At 45.6% G+C, this 16,184-nt stretch overlaps 1 protein-coding gene and 1 long non-coding RNA gene across 2 annotated transcripts; one reads left to right on the top strand and one right to left on the bottom strand.

Moving 5' to 3' along the window:
* Positions 1-5,217: 5,217 nt before the first annotated feature.
* LOC123158957 (uncharacterized) lies at positions 5,218-8,054 on the bottom strand. The gene is made up of 4 exons (XM_044576771.1): positions 7,095-8,054; positions 6,811-7,008; positions 6,463-6,742; positions 5,218-5,783 (listed from the first exon to the last, which is right to left on the bottom strand). Exons 1-4 carry the CDS (start codon positions 8,004-8,006, stop codon positions 5,746-5,748), a joined length of 1,428 nt encoding a protein of 475 aa, XP_044432706.1. The 5' UTR covers positions 8,007-8,054; the 3' UTR covers positions 5,218-5,745.
* A 449-nt stretch (positions 8,055-8,503) lies between these two features.
* On the top strand, positions 8,504-10,751 carry LOC123162096 (uncharacterized). The gene is made up of 4 exons (XR_006481040.1): positions 8,504-8,807; positions 8,910-9,094; positions 10,093-10,336; positions 10,418-10,751. It is a non-coding gene; the product is annotated as an uncharacterized lncRNA (long non-coding RNA).
* The last annotated feature ends 5,433 nt before the right edge of the window (positions 10,752-16,184 follow it).

Below are 16,184 nucleotides of genomic sequence, written 5' to 3'. Positions count from 1 at the left end.
GTTCGACCTTTCGGTCTCTTGTGTTCCGAGGCCATGTCTGTACATGCTAGGCTCGTCAAGTCAACCTAAGTGTTTTGCATGTGTAAATCTAGCTTACACCTGTTGTATGCGAATGTTAGAATCTATCACACCCGATCATCACGTGATGCTTCGAAACAACGAACTTTCGCAACGGTGCACATTTAGGGGGAACACTTTCTTGAAATTTTAGTGAGGGGTCATCTTATTTATGCTACCGTCGTTCTAAGCAAATAAGATGTAAACATGATAAACATCACATGCAAATCATAAAGTGACATGATATGGCCATTATCATCTTGCGCCTTTGATCTCCATCTTTGAAGCGCGACATGATCACCTCCGTCACCGGCATGACACCATGATCTCCATCATCATGATCTCCATCACCGTGTCTCCATGAAGTTGTCTCGCCAACTATTACTTTACGACTAACGGTTAGCAATAAAGTAAAGTAATTACATGGCGTTATTCAATGACACACAGGTCATACAATAAATTAAGACAACTCTTATGGCTCCTGCTGGTTGTCATACTCATCGACATGCAAGTCGTGATTCCTATTACAAGAACATGATCAATCTCATACATCACATATATTTCATTCATCACATCCTTCTTGGCCATATCACATCACGCGGCATATGCTGGAAAAACAAGTTAGACGTCCTCTAATTGTTGTTGCAAGTTTTTACGTGGCTGCTATAGGTTTCTAGCAAGAACGTTTCTTACCTATGCCAAAACCACAACGTGATATGCCAATTGCTATTTACCCTTCATAAGGACCCTTTTCATCGAATCCGATCCGACTAAAGTGGGAGAGACTGGCACCCGCTAGCCACCTTATGCAACAAGTGCATGTCAGTCGGTGGAACTTGTCTCACGTAAGTGTACGTGTAAGGTCGGTCCAGGCCGCTTCATCACACAATACCGTCGAAACAAGATAGGACTAGTAACGGTAAGCATATTGAACAAAATCAACGCCCATAACAACTTGTGTTCTACTCGTGCATAGAATCTATGCAATAGACCTAGCTCATGATGCCACTGTTGGGGAACGTAGCAGAAATTCAAAATTTTCTACGCAACACCAAGATCAATCTATGGAGATTCTAGCAACAAGAGAGGGGGAGTGTATCTTCATACCCTTGAAGATCGCAATGCGGAAGCATTACAAGAACGCGGTCGGTGGAGTCGTTCACGAAGCGATTCAAATCGCGGCCGAATCCGATCTAAGCACTGAACAACGGTGCCTCCGCATTCAACACACGTGCAGCCCGATGACGTCTCCCGTGCCTTGATCCAACAAGGAGAGACCGAAAGGTTGGGGAAGACTCCATCCAGCAGCAGCACAACGGCGTGGTGGTGATGGAGGAGCGTGGCACTCCAGCAGGGCTTCGCCAAGCACTGCGAGAGACGAGGAGGGAGAGGGGTAGGGCTGCGCCAGGAGAGAGGGGAAACTCATGTTCTTGGAAGCCCCCAAACCCCCACTATATATAGGGGAAGGGGAGAAGGGGCCGGCCCCTCTAGATCCCATCTAGAGGGGGGCGGCTAGGAGGGGAGGCTTGCCCCCCAAGCAAGGTGGAGGCGCCCCCCTCCCCTAGGGTTTTCAACCCTAGGCGCCTTTGGCCCTTGGGGAGGGGCGCACCAGCCCACTAGGGGCTGGTTCCCTCCCATATTCAGCACATCATGTCCCCCGGGGCAGGTGGCCCCACCCGGTGGACCTCCGGACACCTTTCGGTGGTCTCGGTACAATACTGATAACCCCCGAAACTATTCCGGTGACTGAAACTGAACTTCCCATATATAAATCTTTACCTCCGGACCATTCTGAAACTCCTCGTGACGTCCGAGATCTCATATGGGACTCCAAAAAACATTCGGTAACCATATACAAACTTCCTTTATAACCCTAGCGTCATCGAACCTTAAGTGTGTAGACCCTACGGGTTCGGGAATCATGCAGACATGACCGAGACAGCTCTCTGGCCAATAACCAACAGTGGGATCTGGATACCCATGTTGGCTCCCACATGTTCCACGATGATCTCATCGGATGAACCACAATGTCGAGGATTCAAGCAATCCCATATACAATTCCCTTTGTCAATCGGTATGTTACTTGCCCGAGATTCGACCGTCGGTATCCCAATACCTCGTTCAATCTCGTTACCGGCAAGTCACTTTACTCGTTTCGTAATGCATGATCCCGTGACTAACTACTTAGTCACATTGAGCTCATTATGATGATGCATTACCGAGTGGGCCAAGAGATACCTCTCCGTCATATGGAGTGACAAATCTCAGTCTCGATTCGTGCCAACCCAACAGACACTTTCGGAGATACCTATAGTGCACCTTTATAGCCACCCAGTTATGTTGCGACGTTTGGTACACCCAAAGCATTCCTATGGTATCCGGGAGTTGCACAATCTCATGGTCTAAGGAAATGATACTTGGCATTAGAAAAGCTCTTAGCAAACGAACGACACGATCTTGTGCTATGCTTAGGATTGGGTCTTGTCCATCACATCATTCTCTTAATGATGTGATCCCGTTATCAATGACATCCAATGTCCATGGTCAGGAAACCATGGCCATCTGTTGATCAACGAGCTAGTCAACTAGAGGCTCACTAGGGACATGTTGTGGTCTATGTATTCACACATGTATTACGGTTTCCAGTTAATACAATTATAGCATGAACAATAGACAATTATCATGAACAAGGAAATACAATAGTAACCATTTTAGTATTGCCTCTAGGGCATATTTCCAACAACGCAGACCCGCGAACAGAGTCGACGAATCCCGGCAACGCAAACCAACCTACAGTCCAACGTCTCGGACAGTGGCCCACTTGTTAGCGACTCATTAATTAATCATTGATTAATTAATTCATTTCTGAGCGACAAAAATAAGCTACGGCTCGTACGAGGCGAGGCGGGCGGAGGAGGAGGAGCGCGCGTGTAACATTCCTCTTCCCAAGCTCCCAATGGCAAATGGTAGAGCAGGCCTTATAAAGGGGTCTCAACTCTCCTCAACCAGCAAGGTGAGACTAAACTTCCCACCACCTACCATATCATTGATGGGCCAGATTAACCAGGAATAATTGTTCAAATGGGCCTAAAGCCCATCTATGATTCAACATCTTCTATGTTAAATTAAACCATCAATGTTGAAACCTATAAAATTTGATAGGCACGAATTCAACTTCGTCTGTCGGCCGACTAGTAGGCCTATGTTTGTAGCCACACTTTGATTTTGCAATTTGGGCCAAAGAATTTCCACCTTGCAACCTTTGCCCTTTTTCACCACTTTGAATTTTTTTTTAATTCCCGCAAACTTTGTGATAGATCAATAAAGTCTGGATGTCTTTGCTAAAAGCAAAAATATTTGTAGAAAAAATTGAATTGGAGATGGGAGGTATCGATCCCCCTGCCTCTTATTAGCATACATAAGCGCTCTACCATTTGAGCTACATCCCCTGCCTCTTATGAAATGTTATTGGGATTAACCTGTCGACAGTAATCTTCCATCCAATTCATTCGTGCAAGTGCAAACTTTGCTTCATGTACCCTAATCTCGTACGAGTGCATTTCGGTTTGCATATTTTGAGCCACAGATGTCTGGGTGCCAAGACAATCTGAACATTTTCTCGTGTCTTGCTGTTACATACTCTACATCACATCAGTACATTACTTGGAGCACATACATCAGCAAATACAAAAGGTGAAGGATCTGGCTTGTTCAATACAGTAGGATCTCTGACTTTACTAGGCGAAAGTTGTGAACAAACTCTCTCAGCTGGTCAATGCTGACGTTGCAAGGTGACACAGGGAATAGCTAGAATGAATACAGGTGCATATTTGTTCATCAGTTCAGAGAAGAGAGGAAACTGACCATAATTCACAAGCGAAGACGGTGGGCTGATCACTAAGCATCAAAATGAAGAGCTAGGAAGTGAACATTCTCTGCTGCTCGATATACTTGTGGAGAAGAACCAGGGCATCAAAACAAAATGAAACCGTGAAAAGCAATAGAAATCATAGGGCCAACAGAATCACTTGCAGCACAAGACTGACATACATCGGTTGAGCAGAATAACTTGGACAACTAAAATATGACTAAGGGTGCAACAGTCTGAGCCTACAGCAGCTGTGCACTGCAAAGACAAACACCTCATTTTATGGGTTGAAGAAACCAAGCAAAATCCTGAAACCAGCTACTCCCTCCGTAAAGAAATATAAGAGGGTACTCTCTCCGGAGGGAGTAACATATATAGAGTTGTCCGGCATGGGGAAGGATGATCTTGTCCATGTAAGGATGGAAATCATGCCTGCAGGCAATTTTGGCTGTGATGCATTAATCCTGCAGTGGAGGCAAATTCAAACCAGGTAGATGTGGTTTGAATTAAATCATCAACGTTGAAACCTATAAAATTCGATAGTCACGAATTAAACTTCCTCTGTCGGCTGACTGTTAGGCCTATGTTTGTAGCCTTGATTTCGCAATTTGGGCCCCAGGAATTTCCACCTTCCAGCCGTTACCATTTTTTCCACTGGCCCCAGGTAGATGGGAGGTATCGATCCCCCTGCGTCTTATTAGCATATATAAGCGCTCTATCATTTGAGCTACATCCCCATTTTATGTTCTTAAAACTAATCCTGGCTATTTATGTACTAACCTGTTTCCTATTGACATCAGTTAGAAGCAGGCCTACTGTTTGTATAAATTCAGTTGCCTTAATTTGTCTAGACATACAGAGAAAGATATATTGGTTCAAGAGAGATGACTCTGTAAAGATTTGCCATCTGTGGCTCAGAATTTGCACAACAATATGTTGAAACAAAACATATTCCTCATGTCTTGGTGCCAGAGACCATCAATAAACCTTTCCGCATTTCTTGCTGTTACATACTCCCTCCGTTCCTAAATACTTGTCTTTCTAGAGATTTCAATAAGTGACTACATACGGCGCAAAATGAGTGAATCTACACTTTAAAATATGTCTACATACATCCTATGTTGAGTCCATTTAAAATGCCTAGAAAGACAAGTATTTGGGAACGGAGGGAGTACATCGATACAATAACCAACATGTTCGATTATTTATAGACACATAGCGACATCAAACACCAGCAAACACTGAAGGTGAAAGGTCGGACTTGTTCAATATAGTGCAATCTATGACCTTATACTAAGCGGAAGCTGCCGGCAAACTCTCACAAGTCAATAGTGAATTTACAAAGTGACCCAAGGAATAGCTAGAATAAGTACAGATGCAACTTTGTTCATCATATAGGGTGCGGTAGTTCAGAGAAGAGAGGGAAACATAACGAAATTCACACACACACCAAGACGGTGGGCTGATCACCATGCATTCAAAATAAAGACCTATGGGGTGAATATTTTCTGCTGCTCAATATATTTCTAGCAAAGAAACAGGGCATCAAAATGAAACGAGACAGTGAAATGCAATAGAAATCATAGGGTTGACAGAATCGCTTGGACCACGAATCTGACATATATCGATTGAGCAAAATATCTAGGACCAAAAAATACTCCTACCTAAGAGTGCAACAATCTGAGCCTACAGCAGCAGTACACTGCCAAAACAAGCCCTCTTTTTACGGGCTGAGGAAACCAGGCAAAATCCTGAAACCAACTAATGTATAGAGATGTCCGGCATGGGGAAGGATGATCTTGTCCATGCAAGGATGAGAATCATGTCAACTGGCAACCTTGGCTGCGATGCACTAACCCTGAATTGAAAGCAGCTCCGGTTAGTATCATAGCATGCAATTATAGTCATTTAGTTATATATCTAGAAGATTGTTCTTACTGGCAAATAAATCACAATGTTTTTAAACGAGCCAAAAGGCTTGCCATTTTCATAAGAAGCAGAGAGTTGGAACAAAATAGCAAAGTACTTGCTCAACAGAATGTAGCTGGAACTGAATAATTTTGGGCGGCCAAACCTAAAGACTGACGAAATTCAGAGATACTACAACTAACTTCAGCTATGACGAAACTTTCTATGGTTACTGAGTACAGATGCAAAAGGAAATGGTATAGCTAATAAAGAAGATTGCATCAAGCAAAACGGCAACTACATAAAAGGTTTCAAATGTTTTAATTCCATCCATCATTCAGCTTCAGTTTTATAAAAATAAAAGGGAATGTCCAGACAAATTCAGCAGTAATATATCACATTTTTTCTCAACACGCATTGAAAGCATGCCATTATGTTTTAATATGAAATAGTAGCATATTTAGGTGATAACAAGGATGCATGTACAGCCAAACCATATCATTGGCATGTATAGGCCACATTGCAACAACCTAGAGATTTTGCACAACATGAAAATTTACTGACAGCTTAACTCATATTCTTGCTACATCAAAGAGCATACAAATCATGCATGCAGAACATGTACTTACCAGAGCTGAGATAAACATTGCATTTCACAGAAGAATGCCCCCTGAAGATGTCATATATTTCCGTGCATCTATCATTACTTGTCGAGACCTCATCTGACAGCCTCACAATCATTCTCTTAAGCATTGGTGCACAGCTGAATATTAGTTTCAAGAAATGAAGCTCATGTGCATCTCCTCTGAAGCCATCTATTTCTACTTCTTCAAGAGCAGTCAAGGAGATAATTTGGGTCCTCCAGTTCGTAGACTCACAAGGACAATTTGCAGGGCATATTTCTTCTTCCTAAAACCAAATATGTGAATTACTATGAAATGTTACTGTTGAGATATATAAGCAGAGCGGAGCATTACCTCTAATCTCAGAAGGTTGACCTTAAGCCTCCGTATAGCGTTACGAATCCGATTCAGCCCAAGAAGATGCGACACAAATGCTCCAAAAACATGGCCCATTGCTGACAAATGTAGCTCCAAAGCAGAGAAGTCGACAATCATATGCTTCTCTATCTCCTGTGCAAAGTTGGCCTCTTCATCGGAAAAGGTAAACCAGCTCTGAAAAGCAAATTGGCAGATTTGTATCATTCATAAAATTTAGCTCAGCGGTCAATGCCAGTAAATTGACTAGAAGAGGAGCACACCTTGCAGGCATGAATCTGCAGAAAAGAGGTCTGTCCCTGTTTCTCTGCGGTATGTAGGCTCAGCTTCTCCAGGGTCCAAAGACCAAACCCAATAATTCCCGTGCCGTAGAGGCATTGCCACGATACATTCTCCAGCATTGGTGCCAAGATGGAGACGGTCACTTGATTGTAGGCGTGCAAGAACAGCGTCAGTTGCTTGAGCATGGGGGCAACGATGTCGACCGGCCGTGCCCACAAATTCTCGCTGTTCATGACAAGCCCCTGCAGTGACGTTGAGTGGACTGTCCAGTCGTCGTCGCCGAGCCAAATGAGGCCCTTGAGCCTGAGCACGCGCAGGTGTGGGCAGAGGGAGAGCAAGGCGCCGAGGTCGTCCACTTGGCAGCCCGTGAGGGTCAGCGTCTGGAGCGCGGGGAACTCCGCCCCGGCGGCCGGTGTGCGGAGGACGAAGGGGATCCACTCCAGCACGATCGAGGTGGCGCGGTGGAAGCACGGCAGGTCGACCTCTGTGGAAGTCGGATCTGGGTCCCACGGGAGGGCGAAGACGAGCTTCTCCGGCGCGAGCAGTGCGGCGGCGCGCAGCACCGATGTGACGGCGCCGGCGCCGGAGATGGGCAGGTGTTCATGGGAGACGCGGATCTCGAGGAGGGAGACCGCCGGAGGGGGGAGGGCGACGCGGTTGAGCGCCGCCTTGAGCGACGGGAATGCGATGCTTCGGAAGGCGAGGTCGCGGAGGTGGGCCCAGAGGCCGCGCCACCGGCGGGAGAGGAGGCCGGTGCGCGCGGCAGCGGCGGCGCAGCCGAGGCGGGCGAGGACCAGGAGGAGAAGATCCTCGGGGAGGGCGCTGAGGTAGTCCGGTCCGCCGGCAGGGCCTGGCTCGGAGGAACGCCGGCGGCGCCTCGTACCCAACTCCATTGAAATGAGCAAACCCCCGCCGCCGATCACAAGGCAATTGACGGTCTAGCTTAGGGCACGGTCGATGCAGGGCGTAGGATTGGATGATAATAAAAGTAGGTTCAAATGGAAAAGCGGGATTCTGAGGGGTGTTTGGTTTAGAAGTCCTAGGACTTTTTCTAGTCTCAAGGACTAATTAAAAAAGACTCTCCACTAGAGTCTTTTTTTAGTCCCTGTAGAAAAAGTCCCTCCCGTTTGGTTCCTAGAGACTTTTTAGGAACTTTTTTTAGTCTCTGGGACTAAAAAGTTTCTAAAAAGTCCCTGAACCAAACACCCCTTAAGTGCTTGGAGAAACAAAATGTGATCGGCGAATAAAATTGAAAAGTTGAGATGAAAAGTAGGGATGCATGTGCGGACGTGGAGTTTCTGGTCACGAGCACATATGTGCTCGTTATCTACGACGTTCCGTATAGTGTGGGGATCTATGCCATATGGGTTTGTGGTGGAATACGGGAGAGTTGAAAAATGACACGGTCTGTCAGACACGTACGCGGGTACTCCGTCCGTTGTTCGCGACGGACTCCGTTCGATGTTTTCCCGAGCCGTGGATCAGTTCGTCGGTGAGGATGTTGGTCCGTAGAACAGGAAGGTAGCTTTCCGTCGAGGGTTGGTGTGTAGAATTAATTTAGGAGCGGCTGTAGTGTTGGGTGATTTCTCGTCTGCACGGAGGACACTTGGGCCGTTGTTCAGGTAATGAGTTCGAGCAAAGGCGGCGCTCCCGATTTCGTCGGCAATGGAGTTTCTAATGCTGCCGATAAGCAGGTTAGCAGAGCATAATCCATGTTTCCTCTGGGGTGTGTTGCGTTTGGTTAATCGTTTGTCTGATTCTGCTGCCATTTTCGTTGTGTCCTTGCTTGGATCTAGATTCCCCCTGATAGAGGATGTGGATGAAAGGGCACCGCCGCTGAATCTGGTAGTGCGCGACGCCGCCGCATCGATGGTGGGTGCGGCCGTGCGGGGGTGGTGGATGGGCGGCGGGAGTCGTCGCCGCAGGCATCCGAACTATCCATCGGGAAGATGAACAAGTAGGCTCCTCGCTCGACTAAGAGGTACGACCTGCTGATGAAGAATCCCTTTCGCTGGTGCTGGTGTTTTGATGTATGTGTCGTGGTATAATGGCATGGTTGCAGAGATGTGCAGCACAGGGATGAGACGTGAGGCGGAAGGCCTCGCCGCAGGCATCGGAATTGTCCACCGGGAAGATGAACCTGCAGGCATCTGATTGGGCTAAGAGGTGCGTCCCCATTAATGTCAGTGTGTAGTTTTCAATTTTTCGCTGGCATGGAGCAGGTTTGCATGAATAGGTTTGGGAATCTGGTAAATTTATTAGACTGAGTTCTGGTGGTCATGGTAGTGTGAAATGGATTATCAGACGTGGAACCCCTAGTAAACTGGTCTGGATGCAGCGTTTAAACTTTTTAGAGAGAATTTAACCATGGTCATGGACACGTATAGTGAATAGGGCGTTCATATTTTGTAAGACAGTTGGGAATGTCTGGCGTTTAATTATCGACACAGAAAATAGAGAAGTAAAATTTTGAATTTGATGCAATTTTCTGTTGATCTTCAGAAGTGAGTAAGTGCTACCTGTAATGAACTTTATTAGTAATTTGATTGCTGAAGATAAGCCGGTCTGCTGTAAGTTGTAATATATGTGGCTAGACTTCCTCGGACATGGCCTGTGGAATTATAGTGTGATAATAATTAGCAATGGATTGTCAGATTTAAATCCCGTAGTCTGAACTGGTATGGATGCAGCGTTTAATTTTCGAGAGAGAAGTTATCCATGATCATGAAGACGTGTAGTGAATAGTGGATTCTATTATGTAAGACAGTTCGGAATGTTTGACGTTTAATTATCAATACAGGAGATAGAAAATCAAAACCTTGAACCTGATGCAATTTCCGGTTAATACTTCAGAATTGAGGGAATGCTACCAGCAATGAAATTTCAGAGTAATTTGGTGGCTGAAGATAAAACGGTTTCCTATAAGTATTAATATATGTGGCAAGAATTTCTGATACATGGCCTTTGGCCTGTGTGTAGGATAGGTGCATCAGCCCCTAGCAGGACACCAAGCCCCTCCTGTGTGAGGGGTGTGAGGGGCTATGCAGAGAACCCTTCAGAAACTGTGAGTGTGCCGACTTTAGGTACAAGCTTTTACTCGCTCGGAGAGCTTTTGATTCCTACAACTTATATTCCTGGAGAAATGTTTTGTAATAAGACATGGAAGAGCAGATTGAATGTGGAGGGAACAAATGCATGCAAGAAAATCGTATGTGGGTGCTCGGTAAGTACAGTCAGGAATGTTGTCGTTTTGTTATACCCCTGAAAATCATAGGAATGTTAAACAACATATAATGTTTCACAGGGGGAAGCCGGTGTAGAGAACAACTTGCCCGACACGGGCGACGTCCCGAAACTGCCAAGAAAGCCAAGACGATCCAAGAATTATTGTGTTGGAGAGCATCGGAAGAACAGTTGCACGAAGACAATGGAAATGAGATTGCCCTGTTTCTAATGCGCTGTGTTGTGATGTCAAAAAAGCTAGTTTTCTTTTTCTTAAGTGTGAGGCTAGTGCCATTAGAACTATGAGGCTGGCGTTTGTTTAGATTTGTGATTGCAATTGTTGTAACTGTAGTGTGATTTGATGCTGGCCCAGTGGGCGCCTTGTTGCAGTACGAGCCCTGATTATAACATTTGTTCGAGACTGAAAAATTATATGTTGGAATGTGGAAACATTTGTTCTGGGCTTTTCCCGTCCGTGTTTGTTTCGTGTGTAGATTACATACCCATAGTTTGCTGATGTTGTGTTGAACAAATGTTAGAGCATCTCCAGCCGCGCCCCCAGAAAGGCCTCCCTGGACGAAAAAACAGCAGTCGCGCCCTCAGGAGCCCGATTTTCACCGGCCTGGGCCGAAATCAGCGTCGGCGGACCCAGGCCAAACCCGGCGCGCTGGGGGCGCCGGGGCGAGCGGTTTTGGCGCGAAAGAGGCGCGGGCCAGCCGCGGCAGCGACACCGCGCCTCGTCTTCCCCTAACGCCTCGGTTTCCCGCGGAGAATCAATGACAAGGCTGCTGCTAGTCAGCCTTGCCATTGATTCCTCACGGGCGGCGCGTCGACGCCTTCCCTCCCGCGCACGCGTACACACGGGCGCGGTGTGGCTATATAAGCCGGTGGCCTCACTCGCCTCTGGCCACACCAGCCCTAGCCACCGAGCTCTCCCTCTCCCGTGCGCCGCCGCCGAGCCCTCCCTCTCCCGTGCATACGCCGCCAAGCCCTCCCTCTCCCTCTCCCCATTCCGATGGCCGAGCGTTTCCCCGGCGACGAGGCGGCGGCCAACGGCTTCGGCCGCCGCTCGCTCCGCGAACAGGAGTCGTGGCTCCTGTTCCAGGCCAACATCCCGGCTGAAAGATCGAGGATGTCGCCTAGAGGGGGGTGAATAGGCGCTTTAAAATAATTACGGTTTAGGCTTGAACAAATGCGGAATAAAACTAGCGGTTAATTTGTCAAGCACAAAACCTACAACAACTAGGCTCACCTATATGCACCAACAACTTATGCTAAGCAAGATAAGCAACTATGTGATAGCAAGATATATGACAAAGAACAATATGGCTATCACAAAGTAAAGTGCATAAGTAAAGGGGCTCGGGTAAGAGATAACCGAGGCACGCGGAGACGACAATGTATCCCGAAGTTCACACCCTTGCGGATGCTAATCTCCGTTCGGAGCGGTGTGGAGGCACAATGCTCCCCAAGAAGCCACTAGGGCCACCGTAATCTCCTCACGCCCTCGCACAATGCAAGATGCCGTGATTCCACTAAGGGACCCTTGAGGGCGGTCACCGAACCCGTACAAATGGCGACCCTTGGGGGCGGTCACCGAACCCGTACACTTTGGCAACCCTTGGGGGCGGTCACTGGTACCCGTCAAATTGCTCGGGGCGATCTCCACAACCTAATTGGAGACCCCGACGCTTGCCCGGAGTTTTACACCACAATGATTGAGCTCCGAACACCACCAACCGTCTAGGGCGCCCAAGCACCCAAGAGGAACAAGCTCAAGGGCACCAAGCACCCAAGAGTAATAAGCTTCTCAACTTGTAACTTCCATGTATCACGTGGAGAACTCAAACCGATGCACCAAATGCAATGGCAAGGGCACACGGAGTGCCCAAGTCCTTCTCTCCCAAATTCCACCAAAGCAACTAATGCTAAGGAGGAAAATGAGAGGAAGAATGAAAGAAGAACACGAAGAACTCCAAGATCTAGATCCAAGGGGTTCCCCTCACTTAGAGGAGAAAGTGATTGGTGAAAACGTGGATCTAGATCTCCTCTCTCTTTTCCCTCAAGAACTAGCAAGAATCCATGGAGGGATTGAGAGTTAGCAAGCTCGAAGAAGGTCAACAATGGGGGAAAAACACGAGCTCAAGGGATTAGGTTCATTGGGGAAGAAGACTCCCTTTTATAGGACCTCCCGAATCCAACCGTTACGTGCTCAGGTCGTGCACAGGCGGTACTACCGCTTGGAGGAGCGGTACTACCGCTTAGCACGGTCAAAACAGCCCAAACGAGAGAGAAAACACGAGATTTTGGTCCAGGGCGGTACTACCGCTTAGGAGCCACGGTAGTACTGCTCTGGAGCGGTACTACCGCTCAGGAGCAGCGGTAGTACCGCTCTGGAGCGGTAGTAAAAAATTACATCCGCTCTAGTCGCGGTAGTACCGCTGCAGCCTTTACCAAAACAGCCACAACTTTTGCAAACGGACTCCGAATTCAACGAAACCAAGTTTGTTGGAAAGCTAACGACATGGGATAACACAATATTGATAGAAATATCAAAAATAAGCAAATGAGAAAAGTACCATAAGAAAATGGTGAGAACCCTTCATCGGATAAGACCGGTAAAACCTCCAACACCGAAAACATCATAGAAGACGCATGCGAACTCCGTTTTCTATGAACTCAAGTTTGTCATCAAGATGACCATAAGCTCTAAGACTCACAAAGATAACCAAACAAGAACCAAGAAACATGATGCAAGGATGCAATGGTTTGAGCTCTCTACTAATGATACGATCAAGCTACCAACTTGAGAGCCCCCCTTGATAGTACGGCAAACGATCCTATAACTCGGTCTCCCAACTACCACCACAAGACCGGTAAAATAGAAAACCTATCAAGGGAAAACCTTTGCCTTGCACATGGTCCACTTGAGCTAGATGAAGACGATCTTGACTCCCTCAAGTTGGACCACCTTTCTTGATTGCGTTGGCTCGATGAAGACTAGATGATTGCCCCCCATAGTTCACTATGGGTGAGCCACTCTTCGGCACATCTTCACAAGTCCATTGACACCACAATGGATGGCAAGATTCAAGCACTTGATCTCTTCGTGATGCTCCACCTGAACTTGCACACGGCAATCTTGATGACGATCACCACTTGATGTCATCCTTTCCATGGGTTGTATGATATCTTACTCTTGACGCAAGCCCATGGATACGTACCTAATCCCACATACAACTCTCACATAGACCATGGGTTAGTACATAAAGTGCAATGGACAATGCTTACCATACCATGGGATCACTTGATCCCTCTCGGTACATCTTCTACGCTTTGTGAGTTGATCAACTTGATTCACCCTTGACTTAGTCTTGATCAACCTTGAATCTTTGCAACTCTCTTCATTTGGATGATGTCTTGAAGGTAAACATGAATGATCACACAACCTTCTTCTTCAAGACATGCTTGCAATAAGCTCAACACTCATATGACCAATCTTTGGATAATTCCTTAATAGCACCTTGGTCATCACAAACTCTCATTGAAACCAACAAATGGACTCCAAGAAAAGCCTATGGGCAAACCCTTCAAATATAACTCAAGGCAACCATTAGTCTATAGAGATTGTCATCAATTACCAAAACCACACATGGGGGCACCACATGTCCTTTCAATCTCCCCCATTTTGGTAATTGATGACAATCACTTTCAAGAGAGTTTATACAAGGAATTATGCATCACCATTCAATGCACCAACCAATAATGCATGCGTATGAGATGCAAATGCTAAGGAAACAAAAACCAAAGCTACTTCACAAAACTCTCTGAAACTTCTCCCCCATTGGCACCGATTGCCAAAATGGGCGAAAATCTAAGAAGCCCAATATAAATTGTGGTCCTTCATAAATTGTGTATTTCTCAACAAGAGAGCGGAATGCAATACACATACCCAACTGCCAATACTTGGAGGAAGACAAACTATATTGATGTCCAAAGATTGCAACAAAAAGATATGCCACAAAGACATAACAAAGAGAGACACAAGCAATCAGAAGATACCAATTAAAGCAAGCAATCAACGGATATCAATTGAACCAACTAGACCAATGATCCTACATGCCACAAGAATAAAGATATTATGAAAAGCGCAAAGGAGTGTTCTAAAGAAACTAGAGAAGCTCCCCATGATTTGTGCACACATAAGAATTTTAGTATTTGAATACAAAGTGCACAAAATAGGATCATAGCTCCCCCAAAATCAATAGAAACTCACATCCAGTGCAAGTGAGCATATAGGAAACAAAGCCTAGCGCTTGCAACAAGCACATGGTTGAGCAACATGTAAAAGAGGCAACTTAAGAATAGGCTCAACCAAAATGATGTGTGTGAGTCATGGCGAAGCACTTGAGAAGACTAAGATTAGGATGAGCATTAAGCATCAACATAGTCTTGAAAGAATGAGGCACACGGTGCAAGGCCTATCATTCCCACACACAACTGGCAAATGGGTTCACAAGCTTACTAATAAGCAAAAGAGAACCTATGCTTGTGACAACCCGTGGTGAAGATAGACGAGGGGAGGATCATCAAGACGAGGGATACCAATTAAGATGGCAAAAACGTCGTAAAGATAAGCAAGAGGAAAATAATCTTCACCACACAAGAGTGCAACAAGATGCAACGATAGAGGACACGCACTCAAGGCAAAAGCTTTCACGGAACCACCAAAGAAATAACATAAGAAAGACAAGGTGGACGTGAAAGAAAAGATATCAACTAGAGATGTAATTTCTCTCAAGTGTATAAGGTTCTATGTAGACGAAATCATGATGATATATATATCTACAAAGAAGGATGTACACCCAAAATAGTTACAACACGAAAGAACAAGATATCCACAAGGAAGTCATAAATATACCAATAAGATATTTGCTTGAAAGCATAGCACTTGGCCAGATATGGTCTTATTGTATATAAATGAAGTCCAAACACACATCCATCAAAGGCATCACAACTAGCAACAAGAGATCATCGTTGGGATGCTTTGAGAAAGGAAACAAATATCACAAGATATGAAATTAATATCATGCCAAGATGCAACCTACACAAGGTTGAATGCAAGAGGAGAAAACATGAATAGATACTTGTTGCCGAGATATCATTGGAAGGATGTAGTAGATACCAATTGAAGGTAGATAGTAGTTCATTGATCATCCTTGCTTGACTCCAATATGCACATGGTGACAACACCTTCCTTGTGAGTGAGCCGAGCATCCAATGCATCTCCAAATGTTACTAGAAGAACAACACAAACTAAACGGTACCCAAACTCATCGGGACCAAATAGTTAGAAACACCAATACATAGGACAAACTCCACATAAATATGTGCGTATAGATATGAAAATGAATTTCATGCACATCTCATCCAAATTGAGACTAGGTGGAGTTTCCCCTATATATTGAGTCAACGAAAGAAAGCATGCCAAATAGAATACATGAAGTAAAAATGCATGCTCAAAACTTTCAAGAACCGATACCAAAAGACAAAGAAATGCCAAGTGAAAAGGATACCAAATGGAGAAATCATCACTTGGAAGATATCATTAAAGATACATCAAGGAATGAGATATCCATTGATACATACTAAATTAAAGATGTCAAACTCCCAAAGAGAGGATGGTTCCAAACAAACCAAGCTCCCAACAAAGTTTCATGATGGCACAAGGTACCAAAAGAAAACGGCTTGCCTTCCACCAACACACACTTGATAAGGATCACAAGAAGAGTGTTCTAAAGAAAATAGGATAGCTCCCCCACGAGTTGTGCATTATAAAGAATTTCCTT

This window comes from Triticum aestivum, chromosome 7B, assembly GCF_018294505.1.
Source record: "Triticum aestivum cultivar Chinese Spring chromosome 7B, IWGSC CS RefSeq v2.1, whole genome shotgun sequence".
In the NCBI taxonomy this organism is placed as follows: Eukaryota; Viridiplantae; Streptophyta; class Magnoliopsida; order Poales; family Poaceae; genus Triticum; species Triticum aestivum.
The sequence above is the reverse complement of the archived record's forward strand: the minus strand, read 5'-3'. Positions and strand labels throughout refer to the sequence as shown.